Source organism: Melanaphis sacchari, unplaced genomic scaffold (assembly GCF_002803265.2).
Source record: "Melanaphis sacchari strain LSU unplaced genomic scaffold, SCAv2.0 Contig2062_pilon_pilon, whole genome shotgun sequence".
NCBI lineage: Eukaryota > Metazoa > Arthropoda > Insecta > Hemiptera > Aphididae > Melanaphis > Melanaphis sacchari.
In genome coordinates, this window is record NW_020271019.1 from 1 (window position 1) to 17,996 (window position 17,996).

The following is a 17,996-nucleotide window of genomic DNA, read 5'->3' on the forward strand; positions in this document are numbered from 1 at the left end:
TTTTAATATTATATTATATTATTTAATTCGTTTAACATTATTTTTTTTGAGCAAAATTTTAAAATTGATAACTAGTACTCATGTTTACTTTTAAGTATTAATTTTCATGTACATATTGTGTTAAGTGTGAACGCTGTAAAAAAAGTTCAGGAACTTTTTAATTAGTGGAGGAAAATATTTTGTGTATATAATACTATTTAGATAAGATAATTTATTAATGAATAAAGAATAATTAATAATTAATTAACGTAGGTATATTATTATACTAATAAAAAATGTTATTGGTTGTTGTAATATATTATGAAACGTGATCTCAACTTTCAATTTAGGATTAAAATCATTCTCGGAGTGCTTTTTATATATTTATAACATATTTTTTCGTGTCACAAACTATATTAAAAATAGTCAGCATTACAAATAATGTGCAGTGATAGATGAAGACAGGTCATTATTTTTCAGTTATCTCTACAAATAATATTGAAAAATATGAAATAGTTCATTTTGAATAGTTTAGGAAAATTATATTATTATAAATGCTCTGATATTTTGTGCCTTTATCTAAAAAAATAAAAATAAAAATAAACTACATTTTTTATCGATTCAATGTAATTAAAATAATATTTTAATATTACGTATTAATAAAGACTTATAATTTACAATTATGTAATTCTATGTTGACTCAAATTTTTGTTTAAACTATTAATGTAATTTTATTAATTTTAATTTGATGCGTAACATATTTTTTTTTTATAATTTGACACTGAGATTTTTGTTGACCAAGAAAAAAAAAACATCAAACAACTACCAGAAGATAGAATTTATTAAGTTTTTTATTAGATTTATTAAGTTACACAAAAGGTAGGTAAAAAAAACAATTCTTAAATTTTTTCTCTGAACTTATTATGGTATACGATTTATTTTTTTTATTTTGTTATAGTCTATAGTTTATACTATAAACTCTATAGGGTTGTACAATTCAAATACCTACTTATTTTAATCTAGTTTAATATTTATATATAGATACTATGAAAATTTCGATAAAATTTAATTTAATTTAAAGTTAAATTAATGAAAATAAATGAGAAAAATATGGTTTTTAATACAAAATTTAATCATATAATATTAAAATTCATAAATTTAATTCATATGATTGGTATACATATAGTTATTTATTTTATTTGGCATAGAACATATAATATTAATAGTATACTTATTAATACATGTAAAAATGAACGATACGTGTGAGTACCTATTAATATCTAATATAATAATATCTTCCAAATAAGTATGATTATTGTTGGTTCAATAATAATTTCGCTAAATTTAATGTGGAAGAACATTATTATTATTTTTTTTTTTTTTTAGTAGGTACAAACTTCAAATAAGTTTTAATTTAGAAATAAAAATGTCAAAAATATAATTTAGTACCTATGTTATTGTCAATATAATCCAATTATCCTTTAACCTTCCAATGAAAATTTGATTGTTTTTGTTAACTAAAAACAGTATTTAATAAATTATAATTAAAGAAGTATTTTAATATATGTATATATATATACTTTTCATAATTTAAAATTTTAAAATAGGAATTTTAAATTAAAACCAGTCGTGTATAATGAGTAAAATATTCTTTGTGTATGTAAAATAGTTATAAGCAATGCAAACTCAATACATTTTTCTATCAGTGTATTTCTTAATTATTTAGTATTTTAAGTAAGTAGCCAAGTATATTGTTTCCAAAGCTGGCTGTTATAGATAGAAAATATTGGTTGTAGATGACAAATTTTAGTAATAATTTAAGCCACGAAATAAAGTTAGTATGTTATTGTTTTTTCCTGGTTTACATGTCCGGTCGTGGGATCAGTAATACAATAATATTGGCCGTTCCTTTGACTTGTATCACATAAACCAATAATCCTCAGAAACGGCAGCAGTGACAAATAATTATACAAATATGACAATCCGATGACATAATATGACAAGTAACCATCAGTATTAAACATTGGCCAATTACATCAGTTGTGGAAATATGATAAAATAAATAGAAGAAACATTTAATTAGGAATTAAATATTAGATTGGAGGAAAAATGGTTTAATTTAATCGAATTCATACAAACTATCATCGAATATCAACCCAGTAGGTTAAGCTTTATTGAAAATGTTAAATTGTGAATAAAATTATTCTGTATTATTTTCTTCGAACAATATAAACTGAAAATTGATTTGAACTGTAACACAACACATTTGCATGTGCATTTCTGACTACGTTTTCCATTAGTAGGATCTGTGTTCGTTGGTGGGGGGGTGATAGGGGATAAGTATCTAACAGTATTTTCAATTCAAACGCAAAATTTTGTATTTGAAGTTTGAGCTGTAATATTTGTAAAAAAAAATATCATCAATAAAAAGCTAACCATATTTGTTTAATTATATTGGAAGGAAATTGAAATAAATATTTAAATAAAATACCTACATTTGAAATGATAATAATTTTATTATAATGTAAGATTACTTGGTGTATAAAAAAAAAGAAAGATAATAATCTTTGAATATATAATATAAAGTATAAGTTGAAAATTTACAATACATTTGCTAAAAAATAATACTAAACTTAGGAAACATTACTATAATAATAATTTTAGAATAGATATTTTTATGCATCGGAACATAAACATTTATAAAATATACTAATTACTAATATATAATAATAAATATTGTATAATGTAAGTATATTTACAGCCACCCAACTTATATTTGTATTATTGTTTTAGACGTAACTTAACCACATAACACTGGGATGTACAACTTTCACGAAACTTACCACTAACACAACCTAACATGACTTGGTATATTTATGAAAAGTCATGTTCATAACTTATTTCAATGAACTTTATAAAAGTTCTATAATTTATTGATTAAAAAAGATCACTGACTATTTAATATGTATATATTATGTTATCAATTAAACCTATTGTTCATTTTTTTTGTAACAGATTGCTAAATAAAGAATTTATGTTAAAAAAAAAAACGGATTAATTTCATTGAACATGTTTTTCATTAGTTTTGTACGGTACTGAACAGTAAGCAACTATAAAGATATAAAAATAAATAAACAATTAAATCGTATCTATTTTTATATCTTGTTTTTTATAATAGTATATAATGTATGACTATTGACATAAATATTGTATTTATAATAATAAACGAATTTCATAATATAATATATATTGTTTTTATTATTTCCACAACCTAATTATAGTCATATATTACTGAAATTAAATTTTCGAAGTACGATATTTAAAATGATATTGTATTATTATACTGTCTAATTGTTATTGCTTGGATACTCAAAAGACCAAATGGAATTATTTCTAGTTTAAATTTAAAATTATATTTCTTACTGTAATTTAATAACTGAACATACATTTAACTTATATTAAAAATGGTATAAATAAATATTATGTGAAATACCAACCTTATGAAATAAAATGAAGCTTTTTATATTCGATATTATCCTACTTTATAATTATTAAGCAGGTAAAATACAATACAATTTGTTTAAATTACATAAAATAAAAATATCTTGCATATATTTGTATCATTTCAAATATATTTAAGGCATACTAAAAAAATATAACTTTCAAAATATTTTATATATAATCTACTTATATAATATTAAGTACTATAAAATAAAATAAATGTCATGTTTGATTTATAAAAAAAAACACAACTTTTTTTTTCATATTATTTTCTTACTACTTATCTTTATAAATAAAAGTATACGTGAGATAGACGTGAGGTTAATAAAATGAAAATGATTATATTTAAATGTAATATATCGATACATTATTTTAATTATTCCTTAATTTAGTTTTTAATAGATTTAATAGATTAATTTACAAAATAAAAGTTAAAAATAATAATTTATATTCAATAGATCTTTATTTTATTTTTAATTTTAATTTTAATACTATATATATATTGTGACTTAATGATAAATCTATTCTACTTGGTCTTGAATCAAATAAACCCCTATTGTGTTACGTGAACCGTGTATTCAGTTTATTTAGTGTAAAACAAAAACATCTCAGTATAAACAATTATTGCATAAACAAATAATTACATGGGTTAAAATTATTTTATTTTTATTGATAACTTGAGCATAGTTTTATAATTAATTAATTTTTTTTTGAATACCTAACTAGTTGGTTGAGTGTTTATTAAAATAATGTTTAAATAATAATATTTAATGTTCTAGTTAGAATTATATACCTCATACTCGTATATTAATTTATGTAAAAATTACAGTTATCTATTAAGATAATTGAGGCTATTAAACCTCTATTAAAACTTAGTACTTACTTGCACTTCTATGTCTGAAAAATCAAATGCTGTGTACAGTAAAGGGAGTACTTCTTTTCTGATGTCATCTCTTGGTGTTTTTTCTAATATTACATGTAAGTTTTCCAATAATATCACTTGCACAGGAACATGTTTTGGACCATTGAATATTTTACTAAAAATTGAGAAAATTATAAAAAAATAAGAAAATAACCATATATTATGTATATATATATAACACCTCATAGCAGGCAACATGAGCATTTCGTAGTCCTCAAGAGTAGACTCTTGAATTAAGAATATTACTGGATGCAAGACTGCAGCCGATACATCTGGTTTTAACATTTCATGTTGCAAAAACGGCCAAACTTTTTGATACCAAATTTTCTGTAAGTGTAAAAACGATATTATAATAAGTGTTTATATTAAATTAACTGATTTTTTTTTTTCAATGTGAGAATAAAATACAATCTATTTTAATGGAAAAAATGCTCAAATTGTATGAATAAATTAAACGTTATGATATTTATTTTTAGTTTTTTTCGGATGAAAATATGAGGTGTTTTAAAGAAAAAAAATAAAAAATACATTATATAAAAATGGTTCCTGTGATATTTGGCTCTCACCATATTTCGTATACCTATTCACAGGAAAATTTGTAAATTAATTTTAAATTGTATAGAAAAAAAAAAATGAATTAACCAAGCTAAGTGTTGTCAATGAGTGGCTTCCTATTACCAATTTCATGTGTCACGTCTATGTTTTAAGCTTACAATACAAATTTATTGTAACAAATTGTACAGATTTTATATTTCTAATAAAAAATAAAAATAAAATAAGAAAATAAGAAATAAATAAAATAAAAAAAGTTTTTACTGGGGGCAAGGGTAGTGTTTTGGAACACGTATGTAAGCAGATGAGGATTATCACTAAAAACTCGGATGCTCGTCCATCCAGAAGCTACAGCAACCGATGCTTGACCTCAGAGCACATTAGCCACTGAAGCTAACCAACGTGCCACACCAGGCCTTAGCATTATTTTATTTAAGGATAAAAGCATTATTATCATTTATTTCTTAGCTTTAAGTTTAATAAATGTAAAAACATTTTAATACCCTCAGAGTCTTAAGTAACTAACAATACGCGTTTACATCATATTAATTAACAACAATGATTAAATATTAAACTATTATATTATTTTTATCAGAGATTCCTATTAAAGAAAACATACTCGATTATTTAAACAGTTTTTATACCTGATTCATATTATTAATTTTTGGAATCAATTCTTCATGTCTCACGATAATTTCATAACTTGCTGTTATTATTATAACATCTTCATAAAATATAAATGTACATTACATACACATACACAGATGTTTATATATTCATAAATGTAAATAGATAGTATAATCTTTGTCAAGCGTATATATATAGACCCTGAGTCGAATTGAGATTAACAGTTTTCACACGTTTATAAAACAGAAATTAATAATTAAATAAGATTTGAGATTAGGATAAAACTTAAGCATGTATTCTTTTATAGTCATTGTTATATTTATATATATATATATATATATATATATATATTATAATACAATTTATTAGAATTATTTATTTATTTTTCATTATAAGTAAATCAATTAATACGTTTTTAGTATACGTTCCATATTACGTTCTATATTCAATATTAAAAAAAAAATATTAATTATTAAATGATCAAAAAAAAATTAAGTGTAGGTACTGAAGTAAAGAAATATTAAATCTTTATAGTAGTCAAAATGAAGTTGAAGATTTTTAAAAATGAAATATGAAAGAGGGATACAACTTTGAGAAAGTATAGCGTAAATATAGGTAGTTGACAGATACTCTTATTAATAGAGAACTCTCTATAACTACAATACATAGTGGTAATAAGATCAAATATTGATTGATTTCTTGAACACTAAATAAAATTACGAAATATATTTAAGTAAAATACAAAATTGATATAGTTTAATAATAATAATTAATTAATTAAATAATATACATTTACACTTATAATTATTTATTTAGTTTATTTATTATGTCTTAAAAAAAAAAAAAAACAAGGGGTTAGATACTATTAAGTTTACATAGTATCATTTTTATTAGTGTTAAAGTGTATTATATTTTGTTTAATGTTGTTTAAGTGATATTAGTACGGAATAATATTGATCAAATTAAAAAAAAATATACACAACAACAAAATAAAAAAGTACATGACGTTTTGTGATCACTCCCAAGAGTCACTCATTTTTTTTTTTTTGTATTGTGCATCGAAAAAAAAATACTATAAAACAAATAAAATATAAAATGTCAATTTTCAAAAAAACTTTTCATTTCCATCAATCTATCATTTTATGAAATACATTTTATGACTGATAAAATTATCACAAAATAGGTTTTTTTAGACCTTTATAAAAAATAATTCGATTTATTTTATTTCTATAAAATATATTTTATTTTTGTTTTAAATAGTTTTGAAATAACTCACAAATATTTTTAAATAAAATATTATTTATAGTAATTATCTTCTTCAGATTGATTTTTTTTTAAGATCAATAAATAAATATCGGATAGAAAACATAAGAAACTATGTAGTAACAGTTGTTAAGTTAAAATAATTATTGTACAAACTTTATTGTATCCAAATCAAATTTTTGTGTCACTATTATATTAACAACAGTGTAAACTTAAATTTGATTACTTAAGTCAAAATGACATAAGATTGTAATCGTCTATAAAATAATTAGTTAATTGTTATCAAATATCCAAAAAAAAAAAAAAAAAAAAACAAATAAATAAATAAATAAAAATAAAATAATTGATCAATTTAATATTTTATAATATAATTATAGAGTCTAAAAATTGTTATTTTTTTTTGAAAATATTAATACAAATGTCTATAAAGTATTAATTTAATATTATTTTACGCTCTTAATGAAATAGATACAATTTTATTAAAACATTTTAACGTTTTTATTAAACAATAATAAATTGTGTCTCAAAATTATTATTCTTGTCGGTATTTGTTTTAGTAATAAAATCATAACCAAGACGAGATTAGGACTTCAAGTGAAATACTAAAAATTTCAAAATGGTGAGAAATCTTTAAAATTTATTTTATACTTAGTACTTAGGAATTTTTTAATTTAATTTATTTATATTCATCAATAGTGTAATTGTTTTATGTTTTATTTGTTAATATTTCTAACCCTTATAATATACATAGACTTTGGTGCGCTTTTACGATTCAAAAACGGTTCAAACAATGTTTATAGTCTGTTATATAAATATATTGTATAAAATATATATTCATATATTTAAAATATTAATATATAATATAGCTAATAGTGAAATTGATTACAAGCTGCAAGGTATGATCATAATGTTTTTAATATGTTCCATATTATATATCAGTAATCATTAGTTATCTCGATACATCAATTTATAATAAATTTTATTAAAAAAAATAGTATTAAATTATGGAATTTAAAAAACATAATTAAATTTAGAATCATTATAACCTAATTTTTATAATAAACGAAAATTAATTAGTAAAGTGTATTCTTTTTTCAGTATAAAGATTATTTAAATAAATTTTAAAGCTTCTTTCAATTTCCTAAATAAAATAATGAAATTCATAAGATAAAAATAGAAGAAAAAACGCTTTTTTTTAATTAGAAAATATGATAGGTATATATTTTGTTTGAAATTGTCTTTAAGATTTACATAGAATTAAATAAAACCTATTTTAAATTTTGAGTGGAGCGATGGATCTATTAATTCTACAAAAGGAATTTTTTATTATCCATCTTTCATTACATTACATTTTGGAGAAGTGAAATTGTTTTAATTATCTAATTATTAACTTTAGCGTTTATTTCTAGTTAAAATTCAGATTTATTTGTTACTGTGAGGGATAAAAAAATATTAAAAGCATATAATTAAAATATTTTTCAAAAATATAATTTTGTCGAAATTTTGTTTACTATATTGTAATTAAAAATCCATAGATATTTTATTTTATTACATTTTATGGTTTAAAATGTTTATATAAGATTTATCATTAGCTTTATTTTTAAAATAATACAAAAAAATACGAGTGTTATTTTAAAAATGTTTTCTGAACATTACATTTTCACGTTATTGGATACTCACAAATAAAATAACGATTTCTTACCAAACGATTTTTCTTATATTATCGTAATTCAATAATAAAGTACTGTTTAGTATTTGGTAAATTTTCACCAAATATTTATGTTATTATTTGTATATATGGTATAATTTTCTATTATTCTGATTCTTTTCACACGTTTTATAAACAATTAAAATTATCAATATTTTTATTTTTTTTTTTTTATATTTAAAATTTCATAAACATTGTTCATTGTGTTACAGTTTGAAAATATAATTCAATGATTCTCATAAGTAGTTTATACTGAAACAAAAAACACATAAAAAATATACATATATTATTTACGAGCACTTGGAACTTTTAACGTATATTATTATATTTCAAACAAAAAATGTATTTTTAAATGGAGTGTTCTCATCAAAAGTTAATTTAACTTGCCATGATATAATATAATAATAAATAATATAAAGGTATTAGTACCTGGTAATATAAATTACTTTAATAGCAATATTAATAGAAATATATCATAAAATATATTTAGTAATATATGCTGATATAATATTATAGTTTTCAGAATCGTTTTTAGTATGCAATGACTTGTTATTGAATTAAAATATAACATATCTGTTATAGTAACTTACTCCTTAATAATTAAATAACTGAGTACATTCGACATTCAATAGTGGCACAAACCCCCTCGCCAAAAAAAAAAAAAAAAATACAAAATAATTTGATGCTCTAATAAATATGTATGTATATGTTTGATCCTAGTAGCTAAAAAAAATTATATTATTATATTATTTAATTTGTGTACCTATGTACAAGCAGGTGTAGTTATTTACTTATTCACTTTTGTACTAATATATTTGAAATACATTTTTACTCAAAAAAAAAAATGATTTGAAAAAATAAAAGATCAACTGTAAGGTATAGAATGTAACTTAAAATAAATTAATTATCCCATAAAAAAAGCAATCATAAGAACTTTTTATTAACTAATAATAATATATTATAGGTATTTACTTTGGTACTTGTGTTGTACCCACGTATACTAGGTTCATATCTACTACCCAAATTTATAACAAAAATTATTGATTTCATATCGTATAACTTACAAATACAATATTTTTATAAAATATGAAGGTAACATATTAAACAATTTTTAATGTATTTTTTTTTTAAGCCATTAATAACGTTACATAACACACGATTTATCTTTAGCTATTATGAAAAAAAGGACTACAGTACCTTTTGCTGTTAAATGGTTATTGTAATAAAAATGTATTTTGTGCCACCATGTAAAAATTTTATAATTACTTTTAAAATGTTTATTTTGTTATTAAGAAAAAAAAAATGAGTACCTACGTAGTATTTATTTAAGCATTTAGCACCTATGTATTTTTAGAATGTCTGGTAAGAATATTAGAGTCTTTGTTAGCGTTAGAATGATATTTAGGTACTTGGCTGAATCATTTTATTGACAATGTTATTTTATGAAAACAAAATCAGAAAAAAAATATGATTAACTTACATTTATTAAGAAAACATTTATATGTATGATATAATAATATATAGACTATAGTAAGTACTATTTACATTAAGCATGTTGAAATTGAGCAGTCTAAACAAGTTTTAAATTATACGAATATAATAAGTGGTATTCATTATTAAATGCATGTTAGAAGTGAGTAAAATTGTATTTTCTACATGGCTGATAATTATATTTAATAATATGTGTATAAAGTTTAATATGTAAGTAATAATTTGTCTAGAACATGTATAAGTATACGTGTTAAACGTTTTTTAGTGTTTATTATATACCATTGTGCCACGATTACACTGCAAAAAAAAAAACATAATTATTTCCCCATTGACAGGATTTGATGGTTATTGAACGAATAAACCATGCGGTACTTTAGACTATGCAAATTGAGTAGTAAAGTATTTAAAATTTATTCCATGACATAAAACTTGTCTGCATTATAATATGTTTTAATAGAATGATGCGCATCGTATTTAGATTTTAATCAATTATTATTAAAAAAATATTGTATTTTCATCGATAATGATTGTTTGCATTTTATTAAAACAGTTATTTAAATGTATACTACGAACTTAATAATATACTGTATCTACTTTATATTAATATCCCTATATCCTATACATATCATGTTTCTCGAAATAAATAGTTTCAAATTAATATTTCATTGAAATACCACAATAATTAGTTGTCATTGTTATATTTTTTAACAAAACGTCTTGTATTACAACATAAGTGTCATTTTATATTTATGAGGTGGACTTTGCAATTTTTGGTGGGAACAGGCAACTACGATATTCTCGGTTTTCTGTTATCGTGAAAATGTCTTAATTCACTGTCTATCGTTGGTCTGCAGCTTAATACTCGTGCAACTTCTGAAGGCAGTATATATCGTATATATCTCAAGCAATATTGTTACAAAACGATATTTAGTGGAATTTATGAGATTATATATTATTGCTAGTTATCCGTTAAGCTACACATAAGTAGACTTTCTAAATAATATTAATATATTATAATTACAATCGATCGTAGTCAACGTCGTTTGCTGATATGTGATCATTGTGTATTCCGATATTCATCATATTATATTTTATTAAAGTGTAGGTACTTCATAAAGATTAAATCGTATTAAGTATTTACATCTATGTACCTACCTAAGTTGTATTTTATTTTAATCTTGCCTAAAATACATAATACTGAGTCATTCAAAATAAACCATCTTACGTTTTTCACCTGGCTTCCTGAGTCACCTGATATTATGCTATATGACAACATATTTTGAGGATATGTTAAAGGTTTTGTATGCACTATGCAGTATATGTATCACAATTTCATCAATCAAAGAAGAGCTAAAAATTAACGTAGTAAATTGCAGCAGATAGGTATGCATGGAATGAATTAGAATTCCAGTTAGATTTTGTTGATGTGACGAAGGAAGCCATATAAAACAATTATTGGTACCATTACATACATTTTAAATATTATTTTTATATTTAATGCACCATGTTTTACTCTAAACTTAAAAAAAAAAAAAAAAAAAAAAAAAGATGTAAGCATTTTAAATCATTTTGAATAACCATATACAGATATACGAGTATACAAATTTTCTCAAATGATTATTATTAAATTAATTTTATAATTATATTATTCAACATAATTTATAGTAAGACAAAAAAAAATATAAACTTTAAAATAATACATATAATTTCAGTAAAACTTATATTTACAGTGAAAATATTAATCAAAGTTTTAATTTAATTTAAAATAATATATTAATAGTTATAAGTACAGTTTGGTATTAAAAAACACATTATTCTCTATTGCACAAAAATGAAAATTCCATTTATATTTTTCAGATTATTTTTATCCTTTTTTTTATTCATTTTTTTTTTTTTTTTATCATGTTCTCAGTGCACTTTAAATCCGAGGTCTAACCAAACTCTGATCCTTCCATAATATTAAATATTAACGTCTTATTGTAGTATCTTTATTCACACAAAATCCTTCGTTTTCTTTATGTTAAAAAGTAAATACGCAATATGTAAAATTTAATATTTTTATTTTTACACTATAGTATAAATTTATATATCCATAACCATAATACTATGCAGATTTTTATTTTATCATTAAAACATATTTATTTATTTTTTTCCAGCGACGTCGTTAGTTATAATTATTTCACAATAAATGTACATTGTCATAATAATATTATCTTTTAATAAAATAAAATATGATAGTATTTATTATTGATTTATATCACTTTATTTTTTTCAGGAACTTGTTATATTAAAATTAGTAAAAAAAAATGTGTAATTAACACATTTAGCTGCAACAATTTATTGGGAATTTCATCAAACAATTTGCAAACACAATTTCTTTTATATGTAATGAATCAAACGATAATATAACAGTTTAATTTTTACAAGGATTTAAGTTCTAAAATAAATCGTATAAAATATACAAATACAAATAGTAGTTAAAATTATGTACTATATAGATACATAATCATCATAACAAAATGGCTGGAAATCAATTTTAAACATCATATGCGCGCATTCTCATGCATTTCCGCACTCGCTGTGTTAGTTAGGTTATTAGGTAATTTATTTAATAATATAGGCAATATTATTATGTTTATGTATACATATAGTGTTCAATAAGTTTGGAAACAGTTATTAAACTAATAGAGGCTGCTGAACGATAGTATGATGTTATATAATAAATTATATTATTAAATATTTTACATTATAAAATAAATATTCAGCAGTGTTATTTGTTATTGCTCCATGCTGGTATTAAAATATACAATATGCATACAGTAATTATTAAGAGTATATAAAATTATTAAACACTTGATAAAACGCAGTTCAACATTTAAATTAAATTTTCCAGTGCGTGTAAATGACGTGAGCATATTATGGCACAATGTTGTCAGATGAGAATAAAATTGAAATCATTCACCAACAACTCGATATTATGAAAGATACTATAGTATATTGTATCGTACATTTATAGTTTGATGCATAATAATTGTAAATTATGTTAAAATGAAATATACGACTGTAAGACAGTCTAAATTTTATAAATTATACTAAAAAAAATTCAAATACTAACATAATATCATACATGAAATAATTTATGAAAATCATACAGTTCGTATAATTTGTTATTATATTAGATAACATATTATAGAAATATTTTCAAGAGTCGAAAATTTTGTTTACGCAATATTCAAGTTTGATATTAAATTTTAAATTATAAATTGTACTCTGAAATTTGTCTTGGGTATTTGTTAAAAATTAAACTTTTGTAATTTAATATAATTCACTAATTTGATTGTAGTCAGTAGTATTATGACTGCATTATTGTTATTATACCCAATAATGTCTATTATAAAATATAAAATTTGATGAGGCGATGATGAAAAATTCAAATATCCGATACACCAATTTATTGCTTTTATATAAATATAATTTAACCAGAAGCGATATTTTAATATGCAATACTTATAAGATAAATGGCAATTTCTGTAACGTTGTATTAAATAATAAATACTTTTTGATCTCACTTTTAAATACTAAGTTAAAAGTCATGATAAATTATTAAGACCAAATAGTACAAAGCAAACACAGAATACATTGACATTAATTTATCGTAATACAAAATAAGGATCAAGTAAAAAGTTTGTCATAGATATCGTTTTTTTCGCAGCGTCAATACCATCTAACCACGTAAAGAATAAATATTTATAAACGGCTTTATATTATAATAATGTAACGTCTATATACATTATATTAAATATTCAAATCCAAAAAACGCTCGAAAATAACTATAGGTAAGTGCCTGCAACGTTCTAATAATAAACACTGAACAACGTGTTATGAATTGTTGCGATACGACTAATATAGGTTCACAATATTCACAACAATTTAATCTGCCATTTTATGTTTTTCTTAAAAAAAAAAAAAGTAATAATAATAATAATAAAAAACTATTTATATATATATATATATATATATATATCTGGCAGTTTCATAATTTTTACAAAACGGACCTATAATCAACATCGCCAATATCTTCCGATATTTCAATAATATTATATCGATCTGTCTGCCTCGAGCTCATCTTTAAACCTTATTATCATAATAATCGCAATATATTGTGTACAGAAAACCGCATGACATGATATCATTATGTTATACGACGTTATGTATAGTGTTCGCGCGCGTGGCATTTGACGTGTTTGTATTTTGTCAGTTTGTGCCGGGCGGGTAATCGTTGTAATTCTCTAGACAGCCAACACGCACAGTACCACATGCAATCGGTTGAACGAAGTCGCAGCTGTGCACTATACAGAGGCGTAGATGGCAGACGTTATCTGCGTAATAACAATATTACTTTCTGCGCCGTTCACGTGGGATGATGTGAAAAACGTTTATTTTAAAAATAGTACCTATAATATATTGTATATTATTGTGTACAATAACAACAATAATAATAATAATAATAATAATAATAATATGGATCCTTGAAATTTCGTGGGATTTAAATGTGAGACAATAGATATTGTGGACAAAGAATTTCTTACTTTGTGGAAAACTAAGATATATAATATTGTTATGGCGAGGAAAAATTATTAATACGCTCACGCGTCTCGTCAGAAATGTGATTAATAATGGTCACGTGAGATGGTACGGTCACAAGTTCTCATTTCCGTGATCAACCCGTGTTATAAATAGCTAAATAGTAAATTCAAACTAATGTCTGAAACCATGGATTCGACGGGTTAAGAATTTCATTACCTACATAATAATATTATATTGTATCAGTAACATGACAACACATCTACAACGCAAATACGTACTCCTCGACTATAGCTTATTGTTTGCATTGTTTGCAATGATCACTCACACGTATTTTGGTCCTGAATTCTGACTGATCATAAATACGTGCGTGGGCGTGCACACACACACACACATACAGGAGAAATTTATTGTTGGGTACTCTTTGAAACGAGATTTTCTTTAAACAAAAATAAGATTTGTATATTATTGATCACATCTACCTAACCTAACCTAACCTCCAAATAATCCATATTACGTATTATTTATTTTAATATAATATAAATCGTATAATAAGTACTATTTTAAAAGGTATGCTAATATACCTAGCAATGAATATAACTATAATATAACATCATTAGTACCAAAAAATCTAAATTTACTACTGATATTATATTTAAATTAATAAAATTAAAAATATATTTTTCAATGTTATGAGTAAAATCCAAAATCAAGTATAAATAAAAAAAAAAAACAAAATAATAATAATAATGTTTAAAATTATTATACTTAACATGAAATAACTATCATAGTCTATAGGTATTAAATTTAGATAATTTAAAAAGTCAGCTTTAATCGCCATTTACTTTGCTAATATTCGTACTGTTTATTTTATATTTGGTTAAATTGTTATAATATGTTAGGTAATCCAAAAACAGATAGTAAATGTACTTCCGAAATTTATTGATAAGCGTTTAATTTGATAAATAATACTGTATTGATACGTAATTTATTCGCCATTAACATTTCCATGTAAATTCAAAAGTAAAATTGATTGATGATAATTATATGACAAAATATACTACCCAGTTATTTTATCATTTAAAGTAAGAGATATAATTATTATAGTTATTGTAAAACGTATATTATCTACCTATAAGTTAGATATCTGATCAAAATACGATTCTAAAACAAAATTAACCTGTTTTTATTTTTATTTTTTTTTTTCAGTATTTCCAAGAATTAACAGACATCAGTATTCACTATCTAGATTAAACTATATTATATCATATATTTACCGAATAAATTATCGATAATTGTTTAGATTTATTTATGACAGATTTTATTGAAAATGTTTTAACAAAAGGATTAAAAACAAAAAATAATAATTACGAGTATGTAATTGTTGTTTATTTTATAAATAGCTTTGCTATATTTTATCCATAACTATTCATAAAGATACAACACACATTATATGTAATGTAATTTTGTTAATTTATAATGATATTATAGTGTATCTCCTAAGTTTAAACTATTTAGTTATAAACCTAATTCATTGATTCGCGATAAAAAAAAAACTGCATTTGGCTTACATATACATTTTAACATTTTATTTAGATGCCAGTTTTCAGAACATATTTCCGGCTATTTTACTTTAAATAGTTTTAATACATATTATAATATTTATTTTTATATTATATTAGACATGTCGTAGAACATACCTTTGGAATGAATGGTAATGATTCTTTCAGTGTTATCTTGTAAAACTGACACTTTTGTACTAGATCTTTCATATTTATAATATCCAGTGTTTGAATAGTTTCCACAAAACGATCGCTGTAAATAAAATATTTTTTGTTATTTATTAATAATATGTATTATATACATAAGTAAGATATCACTTAAAACGCGTATAAATAATTATATTTAATGATTTTTATATAAAAAACTTCACATTACAAACTGCATTATTTGTCTAAATTATTTGTGTACAAAAAAATAATGTAGTGATCATTCAAATTCTGGATTTAATATTGAATACTTAAAGAGTTAAAAAATATTTTTTATAAAAACTAAGATAATTACCTATTGAAACAGTAGAAATGTTTCAAACTTGGGTTTTAAACGTTAAGAATGATTTTAAATATTAAATTGCATCTAGTTGGTGCTTTGAGAATTTCAAAAGTAAAAATTCTTAGTATTTCTTAAAATAATTAGGAAAACTATACTAAAAGGACATAATTTATTAGTTTTTTCCTTTCAGGCCCCAATCTGTGTGCAATTGAAAATTTCCATTGAGTTAAAAGTTAAACCAATTATGTGTTGTTATTTTTACTATTAGAGTGAGCTGACTTATTATCAAACATAATGACGAGAGCGTTATTTTTATTTATACATAAACTTGTTTATAATATTTAAATTTTTTATGTACTTTTAAGAGTACATAAAATATTAATATTTAAAAAAGCTTATAAAAAAAAATTAAAATATCATAAAGAATCATAGATCATTTTCATAACTTTAGGTTTGATAATAAATTTATACTATTCATAAGATTTTTAAAAATGTAAGATTGATATTGTTGATCGCTAATTTGCTTTGTCACGCATACGCTGAAGTATAAAAGTGTGTTGACATTATCTTAACAATTTACAGTAAAATACAGTAACCATTTAAATAAAAATTAAAATAAAAACCTTATCATAATTTATTAGATATTTAATGGTATATAAAAGACTCCAAACTAGTATAAAAAATTTTGATACTTAAATATATTTAAAAATTGAAAAAATTAAAATTTGAATAAATGCATCATTAACTAATAAAATGATGTTATATCACTTAGTAAATTGACCTGTGTATTATATGAAGTGTTGTATTCAAATCAATGATAATATTCAAATAATAAAATAATTAATAATTTATTTCCATTGGCTTCCAATATTTTATAATTGTGACGATACAAATACAGCTAAATGTAAATCATCTTATTTTCAAATTTAATTTGCTGAATAGGACCCTTGTTAAAAATGTTAGATACTTATGAGAGTTGGGCAATAGGCTGTACTACCTAAATATTTATTCGATGTTTGTGAAAATAAATGCAGCGTTTTTCAATAAATAGAAAAAAAAAGTATCTAAAAGTATCTATAGTTACATTATTTATTGATTTATTTTACGTTTTATTCATATATTTTGCAAAAAAATAAAACATCAATTAATAGCCAGAACTAATTATTATTTTTTACGTTTGTTTTTCTTGAAAAAATCTTTAATAATTTACAAGCTATTACTATGCTTAAAGGGTCTCCAGGTAACTCGCAATTAAATATAGTTCAGTGTAATGGATGTGTTGAATATGAATTTAATGTAAATCGTTTTGTTCAAAAA

At 22.2% G+C, this 17,996-nt stretch overlaps 1 protein-coding gene across 1 annotated transcript; it reads right to left on the minus strand.

Annotated features, from left to right (window-relative positions):
- Window positions 1–4,345: 4,345 nt before the first annotated feature.
- Window positions 4,346–16,446, minus strand: LOC112593462 (SCY1-like protein 2). Its single transcript, XM_025337854.1, has 3 exons — window positions 16,328–16,446; window positions 4,584–4,729; window positions 4,346–4,517 (listed from the first exon to the last, which is right to left on the minus strand). The coding sequence occupies exons 1-3, from the start codon at window positions 16,397–16,399 to the stop codon at window positions 4,346–4,348; spliced, it is 390 nt and encodes a 129-aa protein (XP_025193639.1). The 5' UTR covers window positions 16,400–16,446.
- Window positions 16,447–17,996: the final 1,550 nt, after the last annotated feature.